Here is a 15,295-nt window from a genome sequence, read left to right on the forward strand (position 1 = left end):
AGGACAACACAGAAGTCCGAGTTCTGGTGCAGTGTGTATGGATAGTTGATCCCTCCAGCCCAGAGAAGAAGAAATTACTAACTAATCTTTCTATGGATTCTTCTCCCGCTGATTCATGGGATGCGGTATCAGATGATTAATCTGCAGGGGAAAAGCAATACATTGAAAGATGACACCATCAAGGATCTTCTCTGGTCGCAGGAAGGACAGCGGTGCTTCACAAGTAAAAAGCTCGGAAAGTATTGGTAGTCCAAAGCAGCAGCATCCAGTGCAGGCTCCTTTTCGACTGATTCTTGGCTCCATTGAGAGACCTCCAAAAGGGCTGCAGGGCTCCTTTTCGCCAAAATCCAGGCTAGGGTTATCCCAGCCTAACAATGGAAAGGCTCGGCACAATTCAAACAGGTAACCCTCATTTGCCAGCAACAGACATCCCCCATGGCTGAGAAGTTGTTTGGGGGCACAACAAACCCCATTTCCACCAGTTCAAATAGAAAAACACTTTGCATGGAAGTCCAAATCAGAGACAGCACTAAAGTGTGCACCCTTACTTTGAGTATCCAACCTGTAAAAGTAGGAAGATTATCACAAGTTGATTTTTGGCAGTCATTTTGAGTATTATGATTCTCAAAACAGCATTATGAAGTAAAGAAATGATGGTGCACAGGAGGAATATGTAGAAAAATTTTAACTAGCACCAGCATGTCCCAGACACATCAATAAGGCATAACAAATGTCAAAGAAAAAAGGGATTCAAAATACACTTGCAGCATTTGTAAGACGGTGTGTGCTACAATAAAACCGAAAGCATGAAAGTAGACATCTGATAAAGACAGAAGGTCAAGCAGAACTAAGGAGCATAGACATCTCTCCCCCTGCTAGCGAAGATGGTCTCTAGATCAAATATAACTCACCTCTTCTACAATGGAAGAAAGTGTACGCAGCTCTCCATTTTCATCTTTCTTGCCGATCTTCTCATGTATAAAATCCACCACCTCCTGGCTGCTCATTACGTTCCTGTCATAGGAGGGAAACAATAGGGAAATCAACCATTGTGCTGTACTTGACGGATCTGGAAGGGGGAGGGATCAATCTAGTGCAGTTGAGCAGCATCAATAGAACTAACCTCAAACTTAAGGCAAATACAACCAACGTAATTTTCTAATTTTGGATAGGAGGGAAGAGCCATGCATCCCAACCCCAGGAAAAAGCTGCGATTGAGGACTCTTGATCAGTCTGTTCATAACTAAAGCAAACCATGCACCTCTGCTAGCGCTTTGCATATTTGTACATGGCCTAATGGGTCGCTAGCAGAACTCAACTCAAATGCCAGGAAATTATAGTGAACTCGAGCTCCGTTTAAGATGGCAGTGCTGAATGGTTGTATAAGTGACACTTGATAAGAGCATATATAATGTAATGCTGATCTTCCCAAAGCATGTGTGTGTATCGGGCAAGCAGCTATAATGGCCATCTGGGCATACCAATCCGCCTGGAAAACAGAAATATGATCTAGGATAGTGATTTAGAGTGAAAACGACAACATGCCTTGGCTAAATGAATACGGTTTTAGAAGCACATTTCTTGCTCTCAAACATGACATCACGCCAACTCTAAATGCAGCAAAACAATCATGTAAAATGGAAAAACAGCCCAAGGACTACTTCTTTCATCAGCCCAAGCTTTTCCTATCCTCATTTGTGCCCAGTCCCCAGCTCAGCACCAGGGGGCTCACGCCGTCCAAATACAAACTGTCTGACCAGTCTCTAGATGTGCTTTATATAGTTAATGTCGTTGACAAAAGGGCAGCTGTAAGGAGGAAAATGTAAATATTTGTTTCAGAAGCTGATAGCGTACTATTGTGTTACGACAGTTTTTATAAAGTCCTACCAAGACTTCATAAAAACCATACATCCGAGCCAGTACATAAGCTACACTCTTAGTATAAAGCTGTACCACCTTAGAATGTGGTAGCATGAACAGTGCAGCCAGGCACATCTTAGGATGGTGAGAGGGCTGTAGCTTGGTACAAAGAAATTGTAGCATACATATGGTCCAAAGAAACACTGAAAGACTATGTATTGAAAACATTAACCGGGGCCTACTTGTATTTAAATCATTAGTCTTGGGTATCTATCATATAAACAATTCTAAAAGCCAACTCAATGCTTCAAGATGCAGCCCAAAGATGACCTTATTGAAAATACATTCAGTAGTCCATGCAAGTGAAACCTACAACACATTCAGCTATTCATTGGAAGTATAACTAGGTTGGATATACTTTTAGAATACGAGTAGTTCAATGGTAGTGGCACTATTATGAAATCACATAAGCCAACCCGGTTATAAGTATACACCTTGCAAAATTAATTTTTAGAACTCCGTTCAGAGCTAGTCAAAGGGCCCTCATACTTTCTGGATGGGTACGAACACTCAACTATTTTAGTATGCACCAAGCAAATCAGGGAAAGCAAAATTGAAATTGTGCTGAAAAAAGGTATTTCAAGGTAAGTAATTCACCTATTGGCACATAACTATCCTTAACAGCTAGTTGTACCCAATATACATTTATAGTGAGTAAGAAATGGATGAAACTATTTTAGACTTGCACCAAAGCAATTCAGGGAAGTACAACCCAATGTTAAAAGTTTAGTAGAGCAGCAGCTAATCAAAGTGAGCAAGGACTATATAGTTAAGTGGGGCAACTCTAAAACAAGTATTAACTCAAAGAATATTTTATATCTGTATAAAGCTGACCAGGGAAAGCAAAACCCAATGATACACTAAGATTGAAACGGTTATTCAAGGCAGGTAAACCCTATTGGTGAGCTTTTACACGCATTTAAGAATACCAAAACAGTGCCAATACTTACAACTTTTCAGAAGGGGAACCACCCTTCAAAGTTAGTAAAAGCAATTTATATACTTTAGAGGGGCAAACTGCAACTCAAAGGTAAGCATAAACTTAAGGCGACTTTGTAACAGGATTTGGTAAGGAAAGGCAATATGGAATAGGTATCTTATATGTTCTTGATTTGAAAGGCCTGTTGGGCCAGAAGTCGAAACAATGGACTCCCCAGAAGAACTGGAAATAATAATGTTTATGATTGTACTGTAGAACTACTGCATTTTTTATAAATCTGTATTTAAGGTTTATTTTAAACAAATGCACAACAAAAAATAAGACTTTGATGTGGTAATTGCATCTCTGTGAAAGAAGTTACAACTTCTTCAGAAATTAAATACATTTACATTCATTATATTTTCAAGGCAGAATCCGTCTCTTATCCAGTTCTTCACTAGTCTAGATGGAACAAGTTACTTACCTGTAACTGTTGTTCTCCAGCATGGGTCTGGCATGGATTCACATGCTCATGAATATTCCCCGTCGTCAGGCTGGGAATCCTCGGTAAAGAAAAAACCAGTATCAGTTTCGTTTCTGATCTGTCTTTCGTAGTAATAACCAATCACTGGTCTCTGCGTCATACTGACCACAGCCAATGACTGCCCTCTACCTAAGCACCGCCTCTGGCAGCCATCTTCAGATTTGGAAGCACGTGAAGTGGCAGTATGACCAAGTGAAGAGCCGCAGAGGGGTAGGCGGGAGGGTTCGCATGTGAATCCATGCCAGACCCATGCTGGAGAACAACAGTTACAGGTAAGTAACTTGTTCCTTCTCCAGCATGGGGTCTGGCATGGATTCACATGCTCATGAATAAAGAATACATAGCAGTACACACATGCACAACCACGGGAGGTGGCAAAGGCTCAACATTAAGCATCACATCAACTCAACATTAAGCATCTTACCTCCTCACCAGGCTCACCTCAGGCGAACAGGTTGCGCAGCACTGCTTGGCCGACCCTGGACTCCTCCCTGGAATCCCGGTCGACGCAGTAGAATTTCGTGAAGGTGTGCGTCGACCTCCACGTAGCAGCCCTGCATATGTCCAGCAGGGGCACACCAGATAGGAACGCCGTGGTAGCTGCGATCGCTCTGGTGGAATGGGCTCTCGGACGGCCAGGCAGCGGTCGGTTTGCCAACCGGTGACAGTACATGATACAGCCGGAGAGCCATCTGGAGATGGAAGCCTTCGAGAGAGCCTTCCCCTGATTGACAGGTCCAAAGTTCACAAAGAGTTGTGACGTCTTCCGAAAACCTTTCGTGCGGTCCACGTAGAACTTCAGCGCTCTAGCTACATCCAGCGAGTGCAAAGTCCTCTCAGCCGGCGACGAAGGCGACGGGAAGAACACAGGTAACACCAAGGGTTCGTTGAGATGAAAGTCCGACGGTACCTTGGGCATGAAGGAGGGGTGCGTCCTGAGCACTACCCTCGTGTCGTGGAAAGTCAAGTACGGGGCCTTGCAGGAAAGGGCCTGGATCTCTCCCACTCGTCGTGCGGAGGTGATGGCCACGAGAAAAGCTGTTTTCCACGATAGAAACTTCAACGGGGCCGAGTGCAGAGGCTCGAATGGAGGTCCCATAAGTTTGGTCAGCACCACGTTGAGCTCCCACGCCGGGGCCGGAGCCTTCACCGGCGGGAACGATCTGAACAGTCCCTTCATGAACTCTTTCACCAGACGATGAGACCACAAGGACGTCCGGCCCGTGGTTCTGGTGTATCGGGAGATCGCAGCAAGATGAATCTTGATGGACGCGTGTGCCAGACCAGCTTTGGCCAGCGTCAGCAGGTACGGCAGCACTTGGGGAGCCGTAATCCGTAGAGGGTTAATCTTCTGTGCGTGGCACCAGACAGAAAACCTCTTCCATTTGTGTCCGTAGCATTTAAGAGTCGAGGACGCCCTGGCCTTTGCAAGAACCTCTCTGCAATCGGCCGGTATGTCGTATCCTCCAAACTCTAGCGCTGCAGGAGCCAGGCCTGCAAGTTCAGCGACTTCGGGTCGTGGTGGAGGATGGCGCCTCCTTCCCTGGAGAGTAGATCCGCGTCCGCCGGCAGCTTGATTGGCGGGGACGCCGACAAGTCCAGAAGGTCCGGGAACCATATCTGCCTCGGCCACGCAGGTGCGACGAGGATCATCCTGCACCGTGACCTCTTGAGCTGGTTGACGAGCCGGATTAGCAGAGGCAAGGGAGGGAACGCGTAGAGGAACAGGCCCTCCCAGGGGAACGAGAAAGCATCGCCCATGCTCCTCGTCTGGGGAAACCTGCTGGCGAACCTCCGGCACTTGGCGTTCGTCGCCGTCGCGAACAGGTCGGTCTGGGGTGTGCCCCACCGTCGGAAGAGGCGATCCACCAGATCCTGCCGTAGTTCCCACTCGTGGCACGAGCGCAGCTCCCTGCTGAGTGAGTAGGCGATGGTGTTTTTTATCCCTGCCAGATGAAACGGCACCAGAAGAATCCCTTGGGCGACGGCCCAATGCCACAGGTCCTGCGCCTCCTTGGACAGCGCTGGGGACCTGGTTCCGCCCTGTTTCCTGATGTAAAACATGGTGGTGGTGTTGTCGGTGAAGATCCTCACCACCTTGCCCTTGAGGGACGGAAGGAAGGACCTGAGGGCCCAAAACACTGCACGGAGCTCCAGGACGTTGATATGCAGGGACTTCTCCGTCGGGAGCCAGAGTCCCCTTGCGTGCAGGTTTTCGGTGTGCGCTCCCCACCCTTCTAGGGAGGCATCCGTGGTCACAGTCACCTGGTGGGCTGGGGTCTGGAAGTCCATGCCCGCCGTCAGATGCGCGCGGGTGCCCCACCACCGTATCGCTCGTCGGAAACTCTCGTCGAGCTTGATCCTTTCCTCGAAGCTGCCCGTCGTCTGGATCCAGCGCGCATCCAGGAACTCTTGCAACGGGCGCATCCGGAGCCTGCACATGGGAATGAGGTAGATGCAGGAAGACATCATCCCGAGGAGGGACTTGATGGACCTCACCTTGGCCGCGTCGGCCACCAACATCCGTTGCACCTTGCCCAGGATGGTCCTGGTCCTCTCCTCCGACGGGGAGGCCAGAAGGGACACTGTGTCCAGGTCCGTGAGGAGTTAGACGGTCCTTGCCGTGTGGACCACGGCGAGCTCCCTCGTCTTGGCGCGGATGAGCCAGTCGTCCAGGTAGGGGTAGACGTGAATCCCCTCGCGGCGCAGCTGCGCCGCCACCGGTGCGAGGCACTTGGTGAAAACCCTGGGTGCCGACCGCAGTCCGAAGGGAAGGGCTTTGAACTGGTAATGACGCCCTTGGACCACGAATCTGAGGAATTTTCGGTGCCCCTTTAGGATGGGAATGTGGAAGTAGGCATCCTCCAAATCCAACGACGATAGGAAGTCTCCTTCCTCCAGCTGACCCAGGACGTGCTGGAGGGTGACCATCCGGAACTTCTGCGCCTTGATGAACTTGTTCAGGCGTCGCAGGTCCAGGATGGGGCGCCATCCTCCCGTCTTCTTCTTCACGAGGAAGTAACGCGAGTAGACTCCGGAGCCCCGAAGCCTCTTTGGGACGAGTTCGATGGCGCCCTTTCTGAGCATCGCCTTTACCTCCCGGAGAAGTTGAGGGACGTGAAGTTCTTTCCTGGCCACGGGGGGGACGCGCGGGCACCTTCTTTGAAACTCGAGCGCGTGGCCCCGGGCCAGGGCGTCCAGCACCCAACGGTCGGTGGAGATGGACTCCCACACGCTGACGAAGCCCGCCAGCCGGCCTCCCACCGGGGTGCTTCGGTGGGGGCCCGACCCCACGGCCGGTTCAATCCTGCTTGGACGCGGCCTTGCCGCCTTGGCCTCCTTGGCGACGACGGCGGGGTCCGCCAGACTTGCCTCGTCCTCTGTAGGCCTCTTGCGACGACGAGCGGGCCGCTTGACGGTAGGAAGCGAAACCGCCGCCGGGACCTTTGGAGGCGCCCTTGCCTCCGCCGCTCCGAAAGGGCGTCCGCCGTTGCTGCAGTACTCCAAGGGCCCGGGCCGTCTCAGTATCCGCCTTGATGGCCTGAAGGGAATCGTCCACTGTCTTCCCAAACAGGTTGTTCCCGTCGAAGGGCATGTCCAGGACCCTGGTCTGGACGTCCTGCCGAAAGTCCGTAGCCTTGAGCCATCCGCGACGTCGAAGGCAAACGCCGTTGCCCATCTGGCGGAACCCAGTGTCGGCGATGTCCGTCGCCACGGTGATGGCGTGGTCCGAGGCCACCTCACCTTCCTGCAGGATCTCAAGGGCCTCCGCCCTCTTGTCGTCCGGCAGAAAATCCAGCAGGGGAGCTATCTTGTACCAGAGTTCCCTGTCGTAGCGGGCCACGATAGCCAAGGCGTTGGCCGCTTTAATCGTCGTCGCCGCCGACGAGATGACTCTGCGCCCCATGGCATCCAATTTCTTTCCCTCGCCGTCCGGCGGGGAAGTCGACGTGGAGGCCGCACCCCCCCCCCGCTTTCTTCCTGGCTGCCGCGGAGACGACGGAGTCCGGGGTAGGCTGCGCCCGGAGGCATAGGGGGGCTGAGTCCGGGACCCGGTACTTTTTCTCGTACCGGTCTCTTTTCGCTGGCGTCGTGGAAGGGTTCTTGAGGAGGGAAAGGCCCTCATCCCAAATGTCGTCCAACAGAGGCACTGCGAGGACCGTCTTCCTCTTGGTCTCGCGCCGTTGGTAAAGGAAGCCTTCCTTTTTCTTCTCCTCAGGGCAGAGTTGGAAAAGCTCGGATGCCCTGGCGATCATTGAGTGGAACGATCCAATCTCGTCGGGCGGAGAAGCCCTGGTGGGAGGCGACGACGGAAAATCCTCGTCGTATGCCTCGTCGTCCGTACCCGTCGCTGCCGTGTCAGTCCCCGTATCATCCCCTCGGGTGGACGGGGAGGAGGGCTGGACGGGGCGCGACGGTTGAAAAGGAGGCGGTGGATGAATCCTTCTTTTCTTGGTAGGGGGAACACCAGAAGGTCCCGGTTCTGGATCCCCCGACGGGAGAGGTTCCTCCGTCGGTAACGGTAGTCTCGTCCTTATCTCGGAGCATAAGGACTGTATAGCCAACAAAATGGCCGCTGAGTTGTCTTGCGGCGCTGGCAGAGGGGAATCCGACGGGCGAGCAGGGGCCCCGTCGGTATCCTCGACGATGTCGTCGTCGTCACCTGCGTCGGGGCCCATTCCGACGGGCTGGTCTTGTTCCACGCCTAGGCCGTGGCTTAAGACCTCGATCAGTTCCTCTTCTGAGGTTGAGGCCGAATCTACGCCGACGCCCTGCCCCCCCTTCTTCCCCACGGAGGGTTTCACGGGGGTCCTATCGATGGGCACGAAAGAAGACTCCCTCCGAGGAGGCAGGGAGATTCTGGGCCCCGAGGCCGCCACCACTGGTGCAGCCTCCACAGGCTGGGCCAGGGCCGCCGCGACCGTTTCGATAGAGGGCTTGGTCGAATGGATCAAGGCTTTCACCACCTTAGGTGCGCTCACCGCCTTATCCTTGAGGGAGGGGGCACTGCCACGCTCCTCCTCTGCCTTAGAGCTCGACCGGGGTCTCTCCAGGAGCTTCGCCGGGTGCTCGGCCTTCCTCTTACCCGACCCAGAGCGTTGGCTCGTGGTTGATGGTGCCGGGGAGGGTGCGCCCTGCCTGGCGCCCGTAGAGCCCGACCGTTCGGCGCTCCCGGTGCCAGCGGACTCGCGGTGCTTGGCCTTATGTTGGGCCCCCGTCGCCGGGGCGCCCTCAAAGGTCTTAGAAGACCGCTCAGATTTCTTCTTCTTCTCGCCAGACGGGCTCTTACCCTCCAGCCAGCTGGCGAGACGTTGATGGCGGTCCTTCATGGTCCGTTCCGACATGTTGCCGCAAAACGCACAGTCCTTCTCCACGTGCGTCTTGTCCCCATGAAGGCAGTAAAGGCAGAAAGAGTGTTCGTCCTCCTTGAAGACGTTCTGCAGCTGGCATCCAGGGCAGGCCCTGAACAGCTTTCCGGGCGTCGAGCTTCCCTTCTCCTGGGCCATCTCCGAGACCGGGCCTGAGAAGCTTCTGGAGTCCTCCGAAGCGTAGCTCGACGAAATCTTCACCCTTGAGGGGCACAGATGAATCCGACACGGGTCACCGTTGATCGGATGTAGGATCGGTGGAGCTTGAGGCTCTTTTGACCGAAAGAATCGAAGTTTTTGTGAAAAAGCGCGAAAAAATAGCACTAACGCTCGAGAGCAATAGCACGAGGATCCCAACACATGAACGTGCGGTAAAAATCTGAAGATGGCTGCCAGAGGCGGTGCTTAGGTAGAGGGCAGTCATTGGCTGTGGTCAGTATGACGCAGAGACCAGTGATTGGTTATTACTACGAAAGACAGATCAGAAACGAAACTGATACTGGTTTTTTCTTTACCGAGGATTCCCAGCCTGACGACGGGGAATATTCATGAGCATGTGAATCCATGCCAGACCCCATGCTGGAGAAATTGATTATCTTGGCATCCACAGTCATTACATATGCTCCTGATATTTGGGCAGAAATACTGGTAATCCTTTTTACAAAATTATGCGAAGATCAGCCCATTCCTGCTTCTTGGAAAAAATCCATCCTAATTCCTGTGTGTAAAGTGTGTGCTAGAGAACTTCCGGAAAACTATAGTCTTCTTTCTATCCTAGACACCACCAGTAAGATCTTTACTGCTAGTGTTAGAATATCTCCACAGCTGGTCTGAATCTTTGGCTATATTATCCCCTTTTCAAACAGGATTCCGGAATGGCACCAGTACCTCCCATAACTTTCGAATGCTTGATGCAATTACCATGAGGGCCTGTTTATATTGACAGTGTCAACCGTTATAAGCTGTGGGAAATACTGGCTGTCTTTCAATGCCCCTCTTGGTTGCTCGAGATCTTGATTATGTTACATTACAACAACACTAGTACTCCAGTTCGACTAGATAAGGGTCGGCTGTCTCAACCGAGCACAGTAACCAAATGTGTCAAACAAGGCTGCTTATTAGCTGCTCTTTTTAACCTCTATATAACCAACTTAATCGACCGCGTGATAGCTAGAGTCAATTGTCCAGCTAAATCCGGAAAAAATGTTGGTCACTGCCTTCTATGCAGATCTCGTTTTGGTAGATCATACGCACAGAGGCATGAGATCCATTTTGGAAGAACTTTGATGTTTCTGATGAACATTCCGTGACCATTAACTTAAAAAAAAAACCCACAAGGAACAAGTTACTTACCTTTAACTGTTCTCCAGCATGGGTCTGGCATGGATTCACATGCTCATGAATATTCCCATTCGTCAGGCTGGGAATCCTCGGTAAAGAAAAATCAGTATCAGTTTTGTTTCTGATCTGTCTTTCGTAGTAGTAACCAATCACTGATCTCTGCGTCATACTGACCACAGCCAATGACGGCCCCCTACCTAAGCCCCGCCTCTGGCAGCCATCTTCAGATTTGGTAGCACGTGAAGTGGCAGTATGACCAAGTGAAGAGCCGCAGATGGGTAGGCGGGAGGGTTCGCATGTGAATCCATGCCAGACCCATACTGGAGAACAACAGTTACAGGTAAGTAACTTGTTCCTTCTCCAGCATGGGGTCTGGCATGGATTCACATGCTCATGAATATAAGAATAAATAGCAGTACACATGCAACCACGGGGGGTGGCAAAAGGCTCAACATTAAGCAATACAAAAAAAACTCAACATTAAGCATCTCTTACCTCCTCACCAGGCTCACCTTAAGCGAACAGGTCGCGCAGCACTGCTTGGCCGACCCTGGACTCCTCCCTGGAATCCCGATCGACGCAGTAGAATCTCGTGAAGGTGCGCGTCGACCTCCACGTAGCAGCCCTGCAGATGTCCAGCAGGGGCACACCAGATAAGAACCCCGTAGTAGCAGTGATCGCTCTGGTCGAATGAGCTCTCGGACAGCCTGGCCACCAGGAACGCAGTCTTCCACGACACAAACTTCATCGGTGCGGAGTGCATCGGTTCGAATGGGGGCCCCAGGAGCCTGGTCAGCACCACGTTAAGTTCCCACGCCGGGGCCTTCACCGGCGGGAACGACCGGAACAGTCCTTTCATAAACTTTACCAGTCGGTGGGACCACAGGGACGTCCGTCCTGTGGTTCTGGTATATCTGGAGATCGCCGCCAGATGAATCTTAATGGAGGCATGGGCCAGCCCCGCCTTTGCCAGCGATAGCAGGTACGGCAGCACTTGAGGGGCCGTAATCCGTAGGGGGTTGATCTTCTGTGCTCGGCACCAGATGGAGAACCTCTTCCACTTATGACCGTAGCATTTGAGAGTCGAGGACGCCCTGGCCTTTGCAAGAACCTCTCTGCAATCGGCCAGTATATCGTAGCCTCCAAACTCTAGCGCTGCAGGAGCCAAGCCTGCAGGTTCAGCGACGCCGGGTCGTGATGGAAGATGGCGCCTCCTTCTCTGGAGAGAAGGTCCGCGTCCGCTGACAGCTTGATGGGAAGGGACGTGGACAAGTCCAGAAGGTCCGGGAACCAGATCTGCCTCGGCCAGGCCGGTGCGACGAGGATCATCCTGCACCGGGACCTCTTGAGCTGGCTGATGAGTCGAAGCAGCAACGGAGGGAATGCATACAGGTATAGGCCGTCCCAGGGAAACGAGAACGCATCGCCCATGCTTCTCGGCTGGGGAAACCTGCTGGCGAACCTCTTGCACTTCGAGTTCGTCGCTGTTGCGAACAGGTCGATTTGGGGTTTGCCACATCGTCGGAAGAGTTGATCCACCTGATCCTGGCACAGTTCCCACTCGTGACACGCACGCAGCTCCCTGCTGAGCAAGTCAGCGATGGTGTTGCTTTCTCCTGCCAGGTGGAAGGGAACATCCCCTGGGCGACCACCCAGTGCCACAGATCCTGTGCCTCCTTGGATAGGGCTGGGGATCTGGTGCCTCCCTGCTTCCGTATGTAAAACATTGTCGTGGTGTTGTCCGTGAAGATCCGCACCACCTTGCCCTTGAGCGACGGAACAATTTGAGAGCCCAGAACACGGCTCGGAGTTCCAGGACGTTGATGTGCAGGAGCCTCTCCTCCGGGAACCAGAGGCCTCTTGCGTGGAGATCTCCGGTGTGGGCGCTCCAGCCTTCCAGGGAGGCGTCCGTCGTCACCGTCTCCTGGTACGCCGGCGTCTGAAAGTCCTTGCCCGCCGTGAGGTGCGCTCGAACGCCCCACCACTGAATCGCCTGCCGGAACACCTCGTTGAGGGGGACCCTGTCTTCGAAGGTGCCCGTCGCCTGCATTCAACGGGCGTTGAGAAATTCTTGAAGAGGGCGCATCTGTAGTCTGCAGAGGCGCACCAGGTAGATGTAAGAGGACATCATCCCCAGGAGGGACTTGATGGACCTCACCCTGGCCACGTCCGTGGCAAGCAGGCGCTGGACTTTGCCTAGAATGGTGTTAGTCCGTTCCTCCGACGGGGCCGCCAGGCGCCTCACTGTATCGAGCTTCGCTCCCAGAAACAGGGCCACCTGCGACGGCACCAGGTGGGACTTTGGGTAGTTTATGGCGAATCCCAGGTCTGTGAGTAGCTGGACGGTCCTCGCAGTGTGTTCGACGGAGAGTTCCCTCGTCCTTGAGCGGATGAGCCAGTTGTCCAGGTAGGGGTAGACGTGAATCCCTTGCAGGCGCAGCCGCGCCGCCACTGGTGCCAAGCACTTGGTAAAGACCCCGGGGGCCGACTTCAATCCGAGCGGCAGTGCTCTGAAATGGTAGTGGCGTCCCTGGACGACGAACCTGAGGAACTTTTGGTGACTTTTGAGGATGGGAACGTGGAAGTATGCATCCTCCAGGTCCAACGACGATAGAAAGTCACCTTCCTCCAGCTGTCCCAGTACGTGCTGGAGGGTGACCATCCTGAACTTCTGCGATCTGATGTATTTGTTCAGACGACGAAGGTCCAGGATGGGGTGCCAGCCGCCTGTCTTCTTCCTGACGAGGAAGTACCTTGAGTATACCCCGGAGCCTCTTCGGGACAAGCTCGATGGCGCCTTTCCTGAGCATCTCCCATACTTCCAACAGCAGTTGCGGGACGTGATTTTCCTTCCTGGCCACAGGTGGAACGTGAGGGCACTTCTTCAGGAATTCGATAGAGTGTCCTCTTGCCAGGGTATCCAGCACCCAACGGTCGGTGGAGATGGACTTCCACACGCCGACGAAGTTAGTCAGCCGGCCTCCCACCGGGGTGCTTCGGTGGGGGCCCGAGACCACGGCCGGTTCAGTCCTGCTTGGAGGTGGTGGCCTTGCCGTCCTGGCCACCTTGCCGGCGAGACGCTCCCTGCTTGCCGCAACCCCTGTAGGCCTCCTGAGACGAGGAGCGTGCCGCCTGGCGGTAGGACGATCCCCCGCTGGATCCCTTGGAGGCACCCTGTCTGCCTCCGGAGCTCCGAAAGGGCGTCGTTGCTGAAGGGCTCCTAGGGCGCGGGCCATCTCCGTTTTTATGGCTTGGAGGGATTCGTCCACCGCCTTCCCGAACAAGTTGCTGCCGTCGAACGGCATGTCCAACACCCTGGTCTGGATGTCCTGACGGAAGTCGGTCGCCCGGAGCCAACCCCGTCGTCGTAGGCAAACATCGTTGCCCAGCTGGCGGAACCCGGTATCGGCAATATCGGTTGCCACCGTTATGGCGTGGTCCGACGCCACCTCGCCCTCTTGCAGTATTTCTAGGGCCTCGGACCTCTTGTCGTCCGGCAGGAAGTCCAATATGGGGGCCAGCTTAAACCAGAGCTCCCTGTCGTAACGGGCCACGATCGCCAGGGCGTTGGCCGCTTTGATCGTCGTCACCGCCGAAATGACCCGCCGCCCCATGGCGTCCAACTTCGGGGAATTAGACGTCGAGGCTCCTGACCCCGCTGCTTTCTTCTTCGCCGCCACGACGACCGAGTCTGGCGTTGTCTGGGCCCCGAGGCACAGGGGAGCGGTTTCAGGGACCCGGTACTACTTCTCGTACAGGTCCCGCTTGGCTGGTGCCGTGGAGGGGGTTCTTGAGAACCGACAGGCCCTCCTCCCAGATGTCATCGATTAGGGGCACCGCGATGACCATCTTCCTCTTGGCCTCCCGGCGCTGATAGAGGAAACCTTCCTTTCTCTGCTCCTCCGGGCAGAGCTGGAACAATTCGGACGCCCTAGCGATCATGGCGTGGAATGAGCCAATCTCGTCGGGCGGCGAGGCCCGTGCGACGGGAGACCCATTCCGTCGTCGTCGCCCTCAGAACCCGTCGTCGAGCCCAACGCACCGTCATCTCCCGACTCGTGGGAGGATGAGGAGGGAACTGTAGGTCTTACGGGGGGCGAGCGTAGGAGAGGGTTGGGTCCTCCGTCGTTTGTTCTGAGGACTTCCCGACGGGCCAGGTTGCGGGTCCTCCGGTCTGGGCTGTGGGAATCTCATCCTTATCTCAGAGCATAAGGACTGGATGGCAGACAAAATGGCCGCCGAGCCATCCTGAGGCCTAGGATCCGGCTGCGCCGGAAGGGAAGGCCGCTCTTCCTCACCATCGTCGTCTTACTCGGTTATCTCCCGAGGATCTTCCTGACGGGATCGAACCTTCTCGAATTGGACTTCGAGGTTCCTCACGGCCTCGGTCAGTTCCTCCTCCGAGGCGGACTCCAAGCTCGAGGAGGGCACCGTGCCCCCCCTCGCTTCTTCCATCATGGTGGCCACGACGATGGGCTGAAAAGAGGATTCCCTCCTTGGCGGCAAGGAAACTAGTCCCGGAGGCGGTCTCCGCTGGCGGTGTCTCTGCCGGCTTGGCCAGAGTCGCCGCGATAGCCTCGATAGAGGCCTTCGCCTGCTGGGTAGGGGCCTTCACCACCTTAGGTGCGTCCCGGGCCCTCTCCTTCAGGGGAGGGGCGATGCCCCGCTCCCCCCTCTTCCGAGATCGGACGGGGCTTCCCCCGAAGCTCACCCGGGGTCTCGGACTTTCTCTTCCACAAACCGGAGCGTTGGCTCGTGGTTGACGGTGCCGGGGAAGGTGCGCCCTGTCTGGTGACCGAAGAGCCCGACCTTTCGGCGCTCCCGGAGCCAGCGGACTCGCGGCACTTGGCCTGGTGTTGGGCCCCCGTCGCTGGGGCGCCCGCACAGGACTTAGAAGCCCGCTCGGACCCTTTCTTCTTCTCACCCGTCAAGCCCTTCTCCAACCAGCTTGCGAGACGGGATCGACGGTCCCTCATGGTCCGCTCCGACAAGTTCTTGCAGAACTGGCAGTCCTTCTCTACATGCGTCTTGTCCCCATGAAGACAGAGGCATCGCGAATGTTGGTCTTCCTTAAACACATTCTGTAGCCCGCATCTAGGGCAGCTGCGAAACAGCTTGGGTCCGGGTGACGAACTCGCATCCTGGGCCATCTCGAAGTAGGCCGCAAATCTTCTGGAATCCTCCAAGAAGTTGATTCGACGA

General features: G+C 54.4%; 1 protein-coding gene across 2 annotated transcripts in view; it reads right to left on the reverse strand.

Moving 5' to 3' along the window:
* PPM1G (protein phosphatase, Mg2+/Mn2+ dependent 1G) overlaps positions 1 to 15,295 on the reverse strand; it is a 457,550-nt gene that overhangs the window by 18,222 nt on the left and 424,033 nt on the right. For both annotated transcript variants that reach the window (XM_069605461.1, XM_069605462.1), the window contains exon 9: positions 912 to 1,014. In XM_069605461.1, coding sequence (XP_069461562.1) covers positions 912 to 1,014 — 103 coding nt within the window. The remainder of the gene's footprint in view (positions 1 to 911; positions 1,015 to 15,295) is intronic.

Source organism: Ambystoma mexicanum, chromosome 4p, assembly GCF_040938575.1.
Source record: "Ambystoma mexicanum isolate Mex_15411 chromosome 4p, UKY_AmexF1_1, whole genome shotgun sequence".
Taxonomy (NCBI): Eukaryota; Metazoa; Chordata; class Amphibia; order Caudata; family Ambystomatidae; genus Ambystoma; species Ambystoma mexicanum.